The sequence below is a fragment of the Argentina anserina genome, chromosome 6 (assembly GCF_933775445.1).
Source record: "Argentina anserina chromosome 6, drPotAnse1.1, whole genome shotgun sequence".
Taxonomy (NCBI): Eukaryota; Viridiplantae; Streptophyta; class Magnoliopsida; order Rosales; family Rosaceae; genus Argentina; species Argentina anserina.
Genome location: NC_065877.1, coordinates 8,853,615 through 8,867,794, shown reverse-complemented (window position 1 = coordinate 8,867,794; position 14,180 = coordinate 8,853,615). Strand labels below are relative to the sequence as shown.

The 14,180-nt window shown below is 34.8% G+C and overlaps 2 protein-coding genes across 2 annotated transcripts; both read right to left on the bottom strand.

Moving 5' to 3' along the window:
• Window positions 1-3,334: 3,334 nt before the first annotated feature.
• On the bottom strand, window positions 3,335-5,649 carry LOC126796807 (uncharacterized). The gene is made up of 4 exons (XM_050523532.1): window positions 5,519-5,649; window positions 4,932-5,043; window positions 3,985-4,053; window positions 3,335-3,663 (listed from the first exon to the last, which is right to left on the bottom strand). Exons 1-4 carry the CDS (start codon window positions 5,647-5,649, stop codon window positions 3,583-3,585), a joined length of 393 nt encoding a protein of 130 aa, XP_050379489.1. The 3' UTR covers window positions 3,335-3,582.
• Window positions 5,650-13,218: 7,569 nt separating this feature from the next.
• On the bottom strand, window positions 13,219-14,180 carry LOC126799811 (uncharacterized). The gene has a single exon (XM_050527070.1). It carries the CDS (start codon window positions 14,055-14,057, stop codon window positions 13,575-13,577), a length of 483 nt encoding a protein of 160 aa, XP_050383027.1. The 5' UTR covers window positions 14,058-14,180; the 3' UTR covers window positions 13,219-13,574.

Here is a 14,180-nt window from a genome sequence, read left to right as displayed (position 1 = left end):
CTCGAGAATTTATTGAATGTATAGTGTGATATTGGTTATGACAGGGGTTGTGAGTTGTGACAGAGGTTGTAACATGTAGTTGATATTGGTTGTGACAGAGGTTGTGACAGGGGGTGTGATAATGGTTGTGACAGGTAGTGTGATAGAAATTGTGACAGGGGTTGTGACAGGTAGTGTGACAGAGGTTGTGATAGGTAGTGTGACAAAGGTTGTGACAGGTAGTGTGATAGAAGTTGTGACAGGGGTTGTGACAGGTAGTGTGACAGAGGCAATGTGTGTGACAATGGTTGTGACAATAGGTGTGACAGTGTGTGTGACAGTAGGTGTGACAGTGGGTGTGACAATTAGTGTAATAGGTAGTGTGATAGTGGTTGTGACAGTTAGTGTAAATAGATAGTGTGACATGTTCTGTGACAGCAGGTGTGATAACGGTTGTGATAGTGGGTCTGACAGGTAATGTGATAGTGGTTGTGACAGGATGTGTGACATGCCGAGAGGAAATGTGAAAATATGCGAAATTTTATTAAAATTCAAATGAGATTGGTATAAGTATGCTCAAAATGAAGAGAATAGCTAGAATTAGAGAACCTTGAGCTTCGGTTTCGCCGGAATTGTTTGGAGCACCGCCATCGATGGCGGCAACCCTTTGCGATGGTTGTTGCGCTTTGTACGGTTGGTCGATTCGAAGTGGGTAGTATATCAAATGAAAGAGGGGAGCGAGATCTTTCTAACGGTACCAATTTCGTCAAAATCTATCGCCGAACGAGAAAGTTATGGCCGAAATTAGAAAAAGAAGGAAAAAAAAAGAAGAAAAAGAATAAGAAATGGCAAAACAGTCCAGAAAATATTTTTAAAGTGACTTTTTTCTAATTTTGTTGACCTTTTTATAATTTCCAGTTAAATGTGATGACATTTTTATAATTAATTCATAAGTAATAATTTTTTCTAATATAAGTTGGGAGATTGTACTTTTTTATAATTTGCCCTTTTTTAATCTCAACTGTTTAGATTTTATGCCTATATAAGAATATTACTTATACAAATTTTCAGTCAATTTAATTATCGTTAAGGTATTTAAAGTAAATAAAATTAGTTAACAGATGAAAATTGTCAAACATTAATCATTGAAGTTCATAATGAGTAAATCACATTTATAATTGTCTTAACGATTTTCAAATTGGATGAAACTTACATGAATGATCTATTCATATATATCTACAGAGAGTGTATTCTGGGCTTCAACGGTGTTTGAGCACCATCATCACGTGATGAGGCACATGACTATTTAAAAGCCTTTATTAGTCTCTCTTAGAAAATCCAGAGTTCCAGACCCCAACAACTCCGAACCCCGAACACGAAATCCTCGACTCCAAACCCAGCTCCACCGCCCAATTCCACTTATTTTCACCGCCAACCATTGTCCGTGTTCTGGAAGAGGATAAAGCAACATCATCGCCTGAAGAGGAATTCAAAAGGTGGTGAAAAAGAAAAAAAAATCTAGATTTAGATCTGATTTAAGATATTATAGAGGAAAAGATGCAAACTCCAAGAGGTGGTTGAGAAATTACCAAGGAGTGTGGAAGAAGGTCGCCGGAACTCCGACTCATCGCCGATGATTTCAGATTTCGAATCTTTGTTTCCTGAAAACTTGCTTGAATCTTACATTGAGTGGATGGGTTTTGAAGACAAGAATGAGAGGAATTAAATGATGGTGGTCGCGTAGCCAATAGCGGAGGGACGACGTCGGCGAACAGTGGCAAAGCCGCATCTGCTCTTTTTAATAGCCTACTCATTTAAAAAAGGTAAGTGAAATGGTCAAAATTCTCATGCGTAAGACTCAAATGGACTTTATTAGAGATGACGGTTGCGTTTTGCTGTGGCTTTTATAGTGTTTGGATAATTTCAAATTTTCTGGAATTTAAATAAAAGTTGGAATTTCATTATTCATTTTCTCATTTTTTTTCTGTTTAGATTAAAATATAATATAATTTAGATGAAAAAAAATCAGGGAATTTAAGATAGAGATTCCCGACTTAAATTCCCTAAGAAATTGACATTTTTTTCTCAATTCCTTCCAAATAGTCTTGGTGTTTTTGGATGAGGGAAAAAAAGAGGGAATTTAATTAAAAGTGAGGGATTCATAATTCCAAAAAACAATTTTCTTGTTTGGGAACTATAAATTAAAAATTCCAGATTTCTATATAAAATAAAAAGAAGAAATTTGTTGGTTAAATTCCCCACTCAAATTCTCTACAAAATGAGTGTTATTTGCAAATTCATTTCTAGTGTTCAATTATCTTTCAAAAAAAAACTCTTTTATATTTTCTCTTTAATTTATTTCAAACTTTTTTAATCGATTACAAACATCAAATTTCACATAAATATAACGAAATAGTAGAATTCACAATTAATGAATTTTCATATTGATGAATTTTAAGATGTCATCATTTATAAATTCCTATGAATTTTATAATCTTCTCATCCAAATGCACTATAATTTGTTATTTTAAAAGTCATACACTATGTAATCTAAATAATGAAATTCTTATTTAAAATAATATAAATTTAATTTTTTAAGGGAACCACTTGATTTATAAAAAGAGAAAAATTCTCCAATAGTCTCTGAACTCTTATGACACAGTCAGTTTGATCCTTGACCTTTTAAAATTAATCAAATTGATCCCTCAACTTGTATTTTGCTGTCAATCAGATCTCTCCATCTAATTTTCGTCACTATTCCGTTAATTTCATAACCTAACTCATGCGTAGGCCGCACAAAAAGTGGCAAATGAGACATTTTACTGAAAGTTAGAACTTAAACTCGTTTCTACTCAATATCACTCATAACCAGGTTCTCATTTTCTCAAACCTAAACTCGTTTGGTGAACTCAATTTGGAGAAAGGTTGATTCTGATTGAGTCTGAGGGTTACACACATCATTTGCCCTCTTTTGTAGGATCCACATATGAGCCACATCATGAAATTAACAGTACAGTGACAGAAAAATTGGATAGAGGGATCTTAATGATAGCAAAAAACGAATTGATGGATCAATTTGATCAATTTTAAATGTTAGAGATTAAATTGACCGTGTCATAAGAGCTAAAGGACCGTTGGTGAATTTTTATTTTATAAAAATAAAGATTAAGGTCAGAATAACTATTACATATCCCTACACTACGATATTCAAATAAACAAAAGGCCTTTGAGCATAGTCACAGAGATACATAGCATAAGACTATAATGGACTATATTAGTTTATATCGAGTCATCAACAACTTGCAATATATGCAAAATAAGAGAAACCTGATACGACTTCAATATCAAATTTGACTAATTTGGAGAAGCGTAATCACAATTAGAAATATGGAAACTACAACTTAAGTTATAGCGATAGGTGGGGAATAGAAAGAAAAACAGTTATTATATAGTCTACAACAAATTTATGAGATTTTCTCATGTTTTCAGGAAAGCATCACGAATCGAGATCTGCAACGGGCACCATGCCAACATCTAGTTCAAATATACCTTTATTTTGGATGTGTACAAAAATTACAGAGTGAGATTGATCATAATCAGAAACTATTGCAGGCTGCACTTAAGCTTTTGAGCCTCAAGTTCTTGTTTCAAAGCTTCCATTCGTTCAATCAAAGCAAAATTTTCCTGGAAATCAAGGACTTCCAAGTAAGTATAGGACAGGATTCGCTCTAAGGCAAACCTTATAATACTCTAAAACAAGTAATAATCAGAACCAACAAGGTCGAAGAAGACGATAAAAGTTTAATGTATCATAGTGTGCAGTTAGCACAATGGTTTCATTTAGGGTATGGTAGAAGATGTTTGTAACACAAAAGATTGTGATAATACTTACAAGCGTATCTGATTCATCCTAGACAAGAAGCTTCAAAAACCGGATCTATATTAAGAATGTGCTAGAGGAAAAACTTAGAAGATTAAAGTTCTGAGGAAAAAAGAAAAGGTCACCTTTTGTAGCATCATCAATTTATGATTGTTATTAGCAGCATTTCCATCATCTTCAATAGATCCCCTTAACTGTCAAAAAGACAAATATTATTAAATCAGTCCTCAAAGAGAAGACATGCACTGAATATATCAATAAATCAATTTATCGCATGAGGGGGAAGGAAGAATTGAAGGACGATACCACCCAGTTTTTACATAAAAATTGTTGCTTTTATAATACCTGCATAATAAAATCATATAATGTATACCCACTCACCCTCTACAGCTAAAGACCCAAGTATTTAGATAGATAAAAGTGACGTTATCAATGCATATAACTCTATTGTACATAACATACGAAGAGATCCTTGAAGAAATCATTTCACTGGTGGCTACACCAAATATGTGCTACAAAATTATTGTTGTTGGCAGGTGAGAGGAGTAGTGCATATGAAAGCTAACTACAAGACTCGATTTCAAACCAGCACTTTTACCATAGTGCACCAAAGAGAATAGAAAATGCTAATAATGTACTCGAAGTTCAGTTAGTTAGACTAAATAATTTATTAATTCAAGAATGCGCTTCCAGAGATTGGCCCAAATGACTTCTACAATTGTTGGCCAGAAACCACAATCACATAGAAAATAAAATAACAGAAACCAAATTCTAGTTTCTGATTGTGTGTGTGTTTTTCTGAAGAAACTGATGATGATGTGTTTTATCAATTTTGGGTTAGTATACAGTTTATTATCCTTCGGGGTTTTCAGCTCACTGTTCTAAGCATTAACAGATTGAATGTTCAGCTAAGAATTGATTGTCGAACTCATAGTCTCACAGTATGTTTTAGCTGAATCAAATTAGTGCAATATACAATAGATGCTACAGAGAATTATAGCTCTGATTGGCGCTAATATGAAAAGGAACTTTAAAGCGAAGGGGACGATACATATGGCTTATGTCTGCAGACCTGTTTGAGTTCATTAATACACCTGGTAGACCTTTCTGCTTCTACATCATATTTCAGCCTCCACTCGGCAGATTCATCCATTGCTTCTCTATTAGCAAGGTCAAACTGTCGTCTACAAGATTTTGAGGAGAAAAAAATACAACTAATGAGTAACAATCACTTCAAACCCAGTAAACAATAGCAAAATTCGATGTATCATGAAATCCATGACACCATAAACATTAATAACAAAACACGAACCAAAACCAGGGGTGAGACCGCGAGAATCCCATTTTATTCCATGGAAGCATCATTACTGTTTAGAAATTTACAACCTACTGGCAAGATCAAAATCATATAGTACAAATCATAAACATATGAGCCAGTCCAGAAAGTTAGGATTTTTAGGGTCATTTCTCCACTTCCACTCTTATATCGAGTTTCATTCCTCAAAATACTATAAAATGGAAATGGGTTTAAAGATAGGCTCAAACTATACTCATATAAGAAACGGTATTCATTCATTCATTCACAGAATCGGCAGAAACATAAACAATTGAAAACAAAAATAGAAGCAGGCAGAGAGATAAGATGGGAAGAAAAGAAACCTGATGAGCTCGGTTTCATCAGAAGAAACTCTGTAATCGATGGACCAAAGCCTGAAGTAGACAGCGATCCCCAGAAACATCAAAACCGCGAAACTCACCAGTACTTTCTTGTTTCCTCCACCTCCCCCCATTTTGACTCTTTTAACTCTTCGACGTTCTTGGAAGGTTTTGTGCGAAAAACAACCAGACGGGTACCAACCTGGGCCCCCGATTACTGAGAAGAGCCCAACATACTCGGCCCACACCCTTTTGTGATTTTCTCAGACCAAAAAGAATTTCAAGTTTCTACATCTTTGCATTAGTCAATTTAGATCATTGCATTGTTTTCCAGAGATATTAATGTGCGCGTTTGGTGCAGCTTATTAGCTGCTTTTCTCATAAGTTAAGGCCAGTGCCGGCCCTGGGGCGGTCAAGGAGGTGCAGATTTTTTTTTTATTTTTTTCAGTAGAAATAAGGTATTTGACATATACTAAGCACAGTGGCGGATCCACGTGTAGGCGAGTCTAGGCAGTTTCCTAGGCTGGGTTTAGAGTTTAAAGGCGTGGAGTATGGAGTTTTCTGGAGGAAAGCGGTTTGAAAATGGCAGATTCCGGTGAAGAAGACAGTTGCAGCGGCAAACACGTCGGTTTCTTTTTCGTTTCAGCCCAAAACAAGTCTTTTTAATCATTAAATAGAGGTAGAACGACGTCGTTTTACAAACTAAACAAAAAAAAACAAAAAAAAAAGACGCTACTTTCTTTAACTCTGTATCTTGACTAATGGCTACCTTCTGTGTCTCTCTCATCCCAAACCCCTTTAGAAAACACAAAACACCAAACACCAATAATTAAATAAATATCCCATATGGCCCCAAACTTAACATAGGTTTACTTCAATCAAGTAATGCTTGATTCAATTCTCTTATTAATATCAATTTTATCATTCTTATGTTTAAACTTTTGATATTTTTTTTCATATATTTTCGTTAGTTATTTGAATGTTTCATTATAATGCAAATTCGATGCATGTGATAATGAGAATAAATGTTATAATGTACTAATGTGGTGTTTTCAAAATGTGAAATCGCGCCATAGAGATATACCGTTTCGTTGTTGATTGAAAAGTTCTACTATATTTTTCTTTTTTGAATTAGAGCGGATTATATTTTCTGATGACAAATAATTTTTTTGGCCCTGGCTAGCAAAATTTTCTGAATCTGCCACTGACTAAGCATGATCCATTTATAACCAAGCAAAGTGGTTGGTGGATTGGCTACATGCTAGCTTTTATAATTAGAACGGCAACGAGGTTGAGGGTTTGATACGAGTTTGTGTTTTTTTTTCCTTTTTTCCCCTTTATTAACTCATTCCCTCATTCATTTATACGGGTCTAATTTGCATTTCGCACAGGGTCCTCGATCACTTTGGGCCGGCCCTGGTTAAGGCAAAACAAGTGTTTGGTAAACACCACGTGAGCTCCTTTTCTTATAAGTGAAAGGCATTTTGAAGCAATAAGCAAAAGTTAGTTTTTCCCTCCTCTCAAAAATAAGCATAAGTCAGCAAAAACACGAAGGTTTCTACGAATAAATGATATTTTCAAAATGACAATGGGTAGCCTTCCAAACACCAGAAAATTACAAGGAAATCTATTGGAGACCGACAACCCCTTCATCGCGCATCCATTCTTCTCAGAGCTCAAGCTCGAGCTCGTTCTCGTTCTTCTCACTCTGGGTTCAACCTCAATTTGAGCATGCCCCAATATTAGTCAAGCCGCCAAAGCTCTTTAGATCTTCAACACGGTAAGCTCTTCCTCTTTGTATGATTGCATATATAACTTCTCAGGATTAGGTTCTTTAATTTATTCTTTGATTTTGATGAACATTGAAGATCAATTGTGTTATGGGTATTAGGGATTTGACTGATAGAGACTATGATTTGTAGAATATTGGGTCTTGTGATCATTTATTTCTGTTGGCGTGATCTGGGTATGGCAATTCATGTACAATGTTGTTCTGTTGTCAAGAGTGAAAGGATTAGCAACTGATTTAATTATCAAACTTAGTTGTGAAGACCGTGATCATGAACTTGGTTCTGGTACTACTTATTGTAAGTTAGCAAGATCAACATTATTTGATCTTACTTTACCACTACATGGGAACAATGCACATTGAACTTAATTTTTATTTTGGTGTTTCTTTTTGTGTTTCTTGTGAATTCATTTGTAAGCAACTTGATGAGTTAGTCTCTCTTGTAGTATGGTTTCATTGATTACCAAATGGTTTGTCAACAATGACCTCCCAATACACAATAGATTCAACTAAAACCTTTTGGATTCTTCTGAATCATGTTTGTGTTAGACCTCACTTTTTCAGTACATGTTTGTGTTGGATGCTGTAGAAAGATAAGAAAAAAGTTATTTTAGGCCAGGTACTTGCTATGTCTGATTACTCTGAATCTCTGATATATTCTCATTGTTTCGTTATAGATGCCTACAAAACTTGAAGTATGGATTATTAGTTGGAAAAAAGAGAGGCAGTAAAAGTATAGATTTACAAGTTTGAATAGGTATGTAGCATTTAACTATGTAAACTATGTTAATAGAAGGTCTCATACTCTCATTGCACTTATCACAGGTTATTGTTATTAGATGTTACATTGTGCTTGGAGGAGAACATTTATATGTTAAGATATTCAAGATTGTATTCTCTGCCTGCTATTAATATATATGGGCAACTTATGTTTATTTGATCATCATGGTTCTTATTTTCACCTTAAAGATGGATTTTTGCGTGCTTATTTTTCACCTTCAAGATGGATTTTTGCTCCAGCATTATGCACCATTTGAAAACACTCGTTAGAGAGATAAGTTGTCTTATATGACTTATCTATGCCTTTTCTTTATTAGTTGTATGCATCACTCTCTTTTTTTTGTCTTTATCAGTTGATGTTTTGTGGTTATTCACTATGATTCATATGATGCTAAGATATGCAGTAAATGTCAGATGCAGTGCCAGTACATCTCAACAGCAGTTTAACCATTTGAGGGAATGTAATATATTATATCTGACCATTATTTTGACCAATCAGAACCAACTTTGGTTAGAATGAGAATTGTAAATAGGTTCACAACTTTGATTTTTCAAACATGTAAATCCATGAGTCTAGTTGGAATACCAAAATTTTAAAGTATGTACATAATCATGTAATAAATATGTCTCATATTATGTTCTTTATCTATTTATATGGGTATCGCAATTCTTCGAGTCTCTATCTTCAAGAGTACGTTCTACAAGTTCTTTATACCTCTAATCATATCCATGTGATTTCTATTGTTTTGAGAAACCATGGTGGAATCTGGGAAAAATGAGATGTGTAGGCACAATATCATACTGTTATTTCACCAAGGAATTACAATTCAGGAAATGGCACTATAGATATGAAGATATAAAAACCATCTTCTCAAACTAGTGATCTAATTACTATTTTGAAGACATATTCACAATACACCGATATTGGAAGGTAGGTTCTGATCATTTACATTGGCACTCATACTTGATGATGACTTGCACTCATACTTGATCATTTATATCGACATTGTTGTAGGGTCTTAAAATACAAAGCAAAAGAATCTATCAAAATCTAAACAAATCTTGCTAATAGAATGCATTATTCTGTGGAAAACTATATAGAATCAAAACAATCCATAGAGTCTGCACAATTTATGGAATATAAAAAGTCAGGCAAATTTTTTTAAAATCCAGATTGAATACACCCCCTTAAGGGTGCACAAATAAAAAGAATAAATTACCCGTAAAAGATTTGTATTTGTTTGCTAAAAGACATAAACTCATTTGATGTCCAAATTAGTCTTTTATAAACAAAAGTATAAGTTAGTTTGAGTTTACCAAACAACTGACACAACTTTTGTCAGCAAAAGTCACTTATAAAAAGTCAGTTTACCAAACACTCAGCTACTTTACTTATCAGCAACTTATTCTTAGAAATAAGTATAAGTCAACTTTTCTTATAAGTCACAGTTGCGTCAAACACACACATAGTTCTTTGAATTAATATGACTAGTCATGGCTCTTTTGTGGGTTGGTTATTTTTAAATTATCAGCCTAAAGGTCATGAAATTAATTGTTTGATTCTCATTAACGTATAGTCTCATATAGAGTATGGATGAATGAAGTTATCGAAAAAAACGCGTTTGATATTTATTGTCAAACTATAGAAGTTGAGGGGTAAACGGCAAATGAATGACTATTAATTTTCTTCTTCTTCTTCTACTTCTTCCGTCCCATATCTCATGGTCATGAAACACATATGGTATGAGTATGTTCTCATATACTACATGTTAATTTGGGTTACTTTAGAATAAGGACTATGATGCCATGATTCTGGCTTCCGGGTGTGGGGATATAAGGTTGACTTTAAAGACTAAAGTATAATACTAATGGTATTTTTGGTAATACTCGTTCTAAGACATATATTGAGGACTACGAAACTCAAATGACAAATTAATGCCCTCAATCGAAATTTTGATAAATAATGAAGTACTAGGATAGTAGGATTGCTATACAAAAGTCAAACCACCCATCCCCGAGTTTTTTCTTCTTTCGGTTTTGGTTTTGGTTTTGCTTTAGTTTTGGTTTTGGTTTTGGTTTTCAGGAAGAATAGCATGCATCCGCATTTCTTTAGGAGGAAGAACTAAAAGGAACAATTATTTGAGCTTATGCACTTAGAAGTTAGATGTAATCGAGTGAAGGGAATATTGATGATCATTTCTCTTCTGTAGAAACAAGTACGTACCCTAGAGGAAAACAACTCTACAATTAAGTTTCTGAATTAACTCGAGCGATAAGGAACGATCTGGAAGACAATGACGAGTATGTCAATGCATAGATTGAGATCATGAAGTATACACCTACATCAAAAGTTTTGTAGGTTTTGAAAAAAAAAACACACACACACGTGTAGGGTATCACCCCCTTCACCGGTTCACCATAATGCTGGTTTTTTTTTTGACAACCTTGAGTCATTGAGCTAAGAAGAAGAATAATACCCCTTATTTCTGAGACATTAAGCATCTAAATCCATAATAAAAGGCATAATTTTGGGGCCTCTAAATCCAAAAGAAATTTGTGCATGATAGTGAGGTCCAAATAATATTGAAATCCATAAACATTAGAAGGCCCCCTATATCTGCAAAACTACCAACAGCATATTTACTTGTAGTGATCTGTGTGAGCGGTTATGAGACATTGAATATCTTATCTCATAAATATATATATATATATATATATATATATATCTGTGTCGAGTTATATCTTCACAGTGATACAGGTCTTGAGGTGGAAATAAGACTGCAACCTTCATATGTAATCGAAAAACAAACAATACTGTCACAAATCCTATCAATTTCAATACATCAATGTCAATCACATCTTTTAGCAGACATATCTTCACAATTCATTAGCCCTCCTCTTTTCTTTTCTTTTTGGTCTAACCAACCAAATTGCTGCTTTATTTCTTCACCATAAATAAATGAAACCCATAAATTATAATCAGCCATCATGAAGAAGTGAAAGCAAGAAAGCTTAAGTGAGAAATTAGGCTTGATCTTAATTTTCACGCAACATAAAATAATAATTGGGAATGAAAGACGTAACAAATGGAAATTTGGAAACTACACAACAGGGGGAGAAGAATTCAAGTAGCGCCTCTGGTTTCTGGTGATTCATTACTAACTTGCAAATCTGATAGCTATAAATTAATTCAAGTTCGTTGGATTTACCCAGAGCTATTTAATTTAGTCTTTACTGCATTTCCTTTCCTGATGATGCACTAGAAAATTTAGATTGCCAAATTTGGTCAAGGATGAAATTTGGATAAGCTGTTTGTCATTTTCCAGCAAATACATATCCTTTATAAGTATGTGGAAAAGTTGGATTGTTTATGGGAAAGGTCTACAAAAGGTTGAAAAATAGTGAACCTATACCTTGCTGTGGGATTTGGCAGTTTGTAGATGATAAAAATTTCAGGGCAAACGAATTTTGGACACAAAGATATATTTATGTTTGGCACCAAATTTTTTCTAAAATTAAGGGCGAAAGGCTGCTCTTAGTCCTATAATTAATGAAAATTGCGAAATACCTTTAGGACATGATTCACATACTGATATTTCTAACCGAAGAAAAGCGATTGATGATGTGATGATACTATGACGAACAATGTACATACATATAATTTATTCATATATTATGTTCAGTTGTAACTAAGTACATGAAAGCTCATTCTCAAACTACGTAGTCATTCGTATAGCTTGATGTAAATTTTTCAAGATCCAAAAACTATAAAATGAAGTACTCATAACCAAATGTCATAGGGATGCTTACATGTTGCTAGTTATACAACTTTGGTTGAAGGAGATTCTAAATCACTCATGGACATTGCTTTTCATAAAGTAGAGGTGCCTTAGAGGATCAAATATTTGGTCGAAGATATTTAGAAGCTCACTCTTCTTTTTCTTTTATTTATTTTACACGTATTTAGAAAAAACTAACTAGTTGTGTGGGTGATAGAATTGCTAATTTTGATTAATTGTATGGTCGTTTGATTGGTGTTTGACAAAATTGTCTCCCCTCACTGTGTCTCAAGTGTTTTATTTGGATTAATTGAGTGAGAGTGTTGCTAGAGATTTTTCATATATTTTTTATGTTTTCTTTTTTGTCATAAAGAAAAAAAATCAAATGTCATAGGTTGTGTTTGAATACAACTTTTACCTAGTCTTCTGAATCATTTTTATGGAGTCATACGTGATATGTATGTAGACATTCTGATGAATCATGGCAACACATTACTACGAGTCTTTGCCCACAAAATACACACTTTCTATGACCCTATGTTAGCATACAATAAGAAAATAACTAAAAACGACCCAATATGGAAACAAGTGGTTAATTTCCCATTGAACACCAATTAGGAGCATTTGTCATCCCAATGAGCTTCGATTCTACTTAAAGGCTTCTTGTTGTTGCTATGTAGCTATTCTACCTACCAACCCTACCCACCATTAACCAAGCTCCATCTTCTTTTATCATGCTTCAAGACATCAACTCTTTTTTTCATATCAATTTTACCTCAAAATTAGCCGGGAACAGTTAATGAAGTTTCCTGCATCATTTTTAATTTTTTTTAACAATAATATTCGGTGTTGGATGAGAACACTCACTTTTCTTCGACATTCGTACAAAAAGTATTTAGATGGTAAGTCTGTTGTTAATCAGGTTTAAGATGTGGGAAGGACCGAAAGATAAAGTTATATAAACTAATGCGTACCAGACACTCAAGTTGCAATACACAAACCATTTGTGTTGGATAACGTTAGATGAAACGAAATTGTGTGATTCAAATTCTCAACGAAAATTTCGTACATAATTTTGTACCACATTACTTATTCATCATCAAATTGTTAACAGGAATATTGCACATGACATTCGAATGCAGTTTCCATTAAGCCATAGAAAATCAGAAACCGGAGCATCAACCTCAAAAAATATTGCAAATGATGATATTCTTTATAATTCTTTTTTTAATTTTTTTGGAATGATGATATATGGTGTATTGGTGTTGATCATCATCCTCATCAAAATGACAACCTGGGGTAGAAGACGAAATAAGGAAAGAAACAACAGAGAATGTCAATCATATATCTTCACAAACCCAAAATGATCAATACCATTGTTGGCTCGGTTACTACATACTCAAAGCTGTCAGAGTCTACATGCATCATGATTCATGATCGATCAGGTCCTCTCATAAAACACAGGCACCCAACACAAATCCCAGAAGATCGACTTCATACTCAAAATTAACCAACCGAATATGCAAAAAACAAAAAAAAAACAAATAATTACCCGACAGCAAAGGTTAAATTAAAATGTTACAACAACCACCCCACCCCAAGATCATAGTCATTGACCTAGTTTTAAAATTTTCTTTCACCTCCCTACAAAAAAAAAAATCCCAATACCCCAAGTCTCTGTTTTCTCGTTACCTTTCTCTGTTCTTGACGATCAGTCTTCAAACCCAACCTGCTTCCAAATCGCATTCCTCACGCGCCTCAAGTCTCTCCCCTTCAGAGTCCTCCCTATCCCTTCGTGCACAGAAAACGAAGCTCCCCTGTTCCTGGCCAAGTACTCATGCGGCGGAACCCTCTCGTCTTCTTCACCGTCCTCGTTCCCATCTTCATCGCTCACGTCTCTCTGTTTCCTCTGCTCTTTCAATATCTTTGACCAGTCCGGAATGTTGACCGGCACCGACGCCGACGTCACGGAAGTAGTCATGCCTTTCTGATCAGCCATCATCTTCCTCCTGGGCTCTCTGGGGATGGTGGACATGATCTTCTTGGACTCGGACGGGTGGCTGGAAGCGTTGGAAGGATTGACCCAGAGCTCGCCGTCGTCGAACTCGAAGACGCCGTCGGAGTTGCGAATAGGGTTGTGGGTGGGGAAGAGGTAGTTGGGTTTGGAGCGGAAGCTGGTCATCCTGGACGCCATTGAAGGATTGAAGCTAGCTAGTTAGAGGGGAAATGGGGTTGTTTGGCTTGAAGTGTTTGGAAGAGTTGGACTTTCTTTATTTTTGATTTTGGTGGAGTGTATGTGAAAAATTCTGATGAACCG

Coding starts and splice junctions, on each gene's coding strand:
- LOC126796807 (XM_050523532.1), bottom strand. CDS start 5,649: ATGGGGGGAGGTGGAGGAAACAAGAAAGTACTGGTGAGTTTCGCGGTT. Junction 5,044..5,518: donor GATGAAACCGAGCTCATCAG/GTTTCTTTTCTT, acceptor AAAATCTTGTAG/ACGACAGTTTGACCTTGCTA. Junction 3,664..3,984: donor AATTGATGATGCTACAAAAG/GTGACCTTTTCT, acceptor CTTGATTTCCAG/GAAAATTTTGCTTTGATTGA.
- LOC126799811 (XM_050527070.1), bottom strand. CDS start 14,057: ATGGCGTCCAGGATGACCAGCTTCCGCTCCAAACCCAACTACCTCTTC.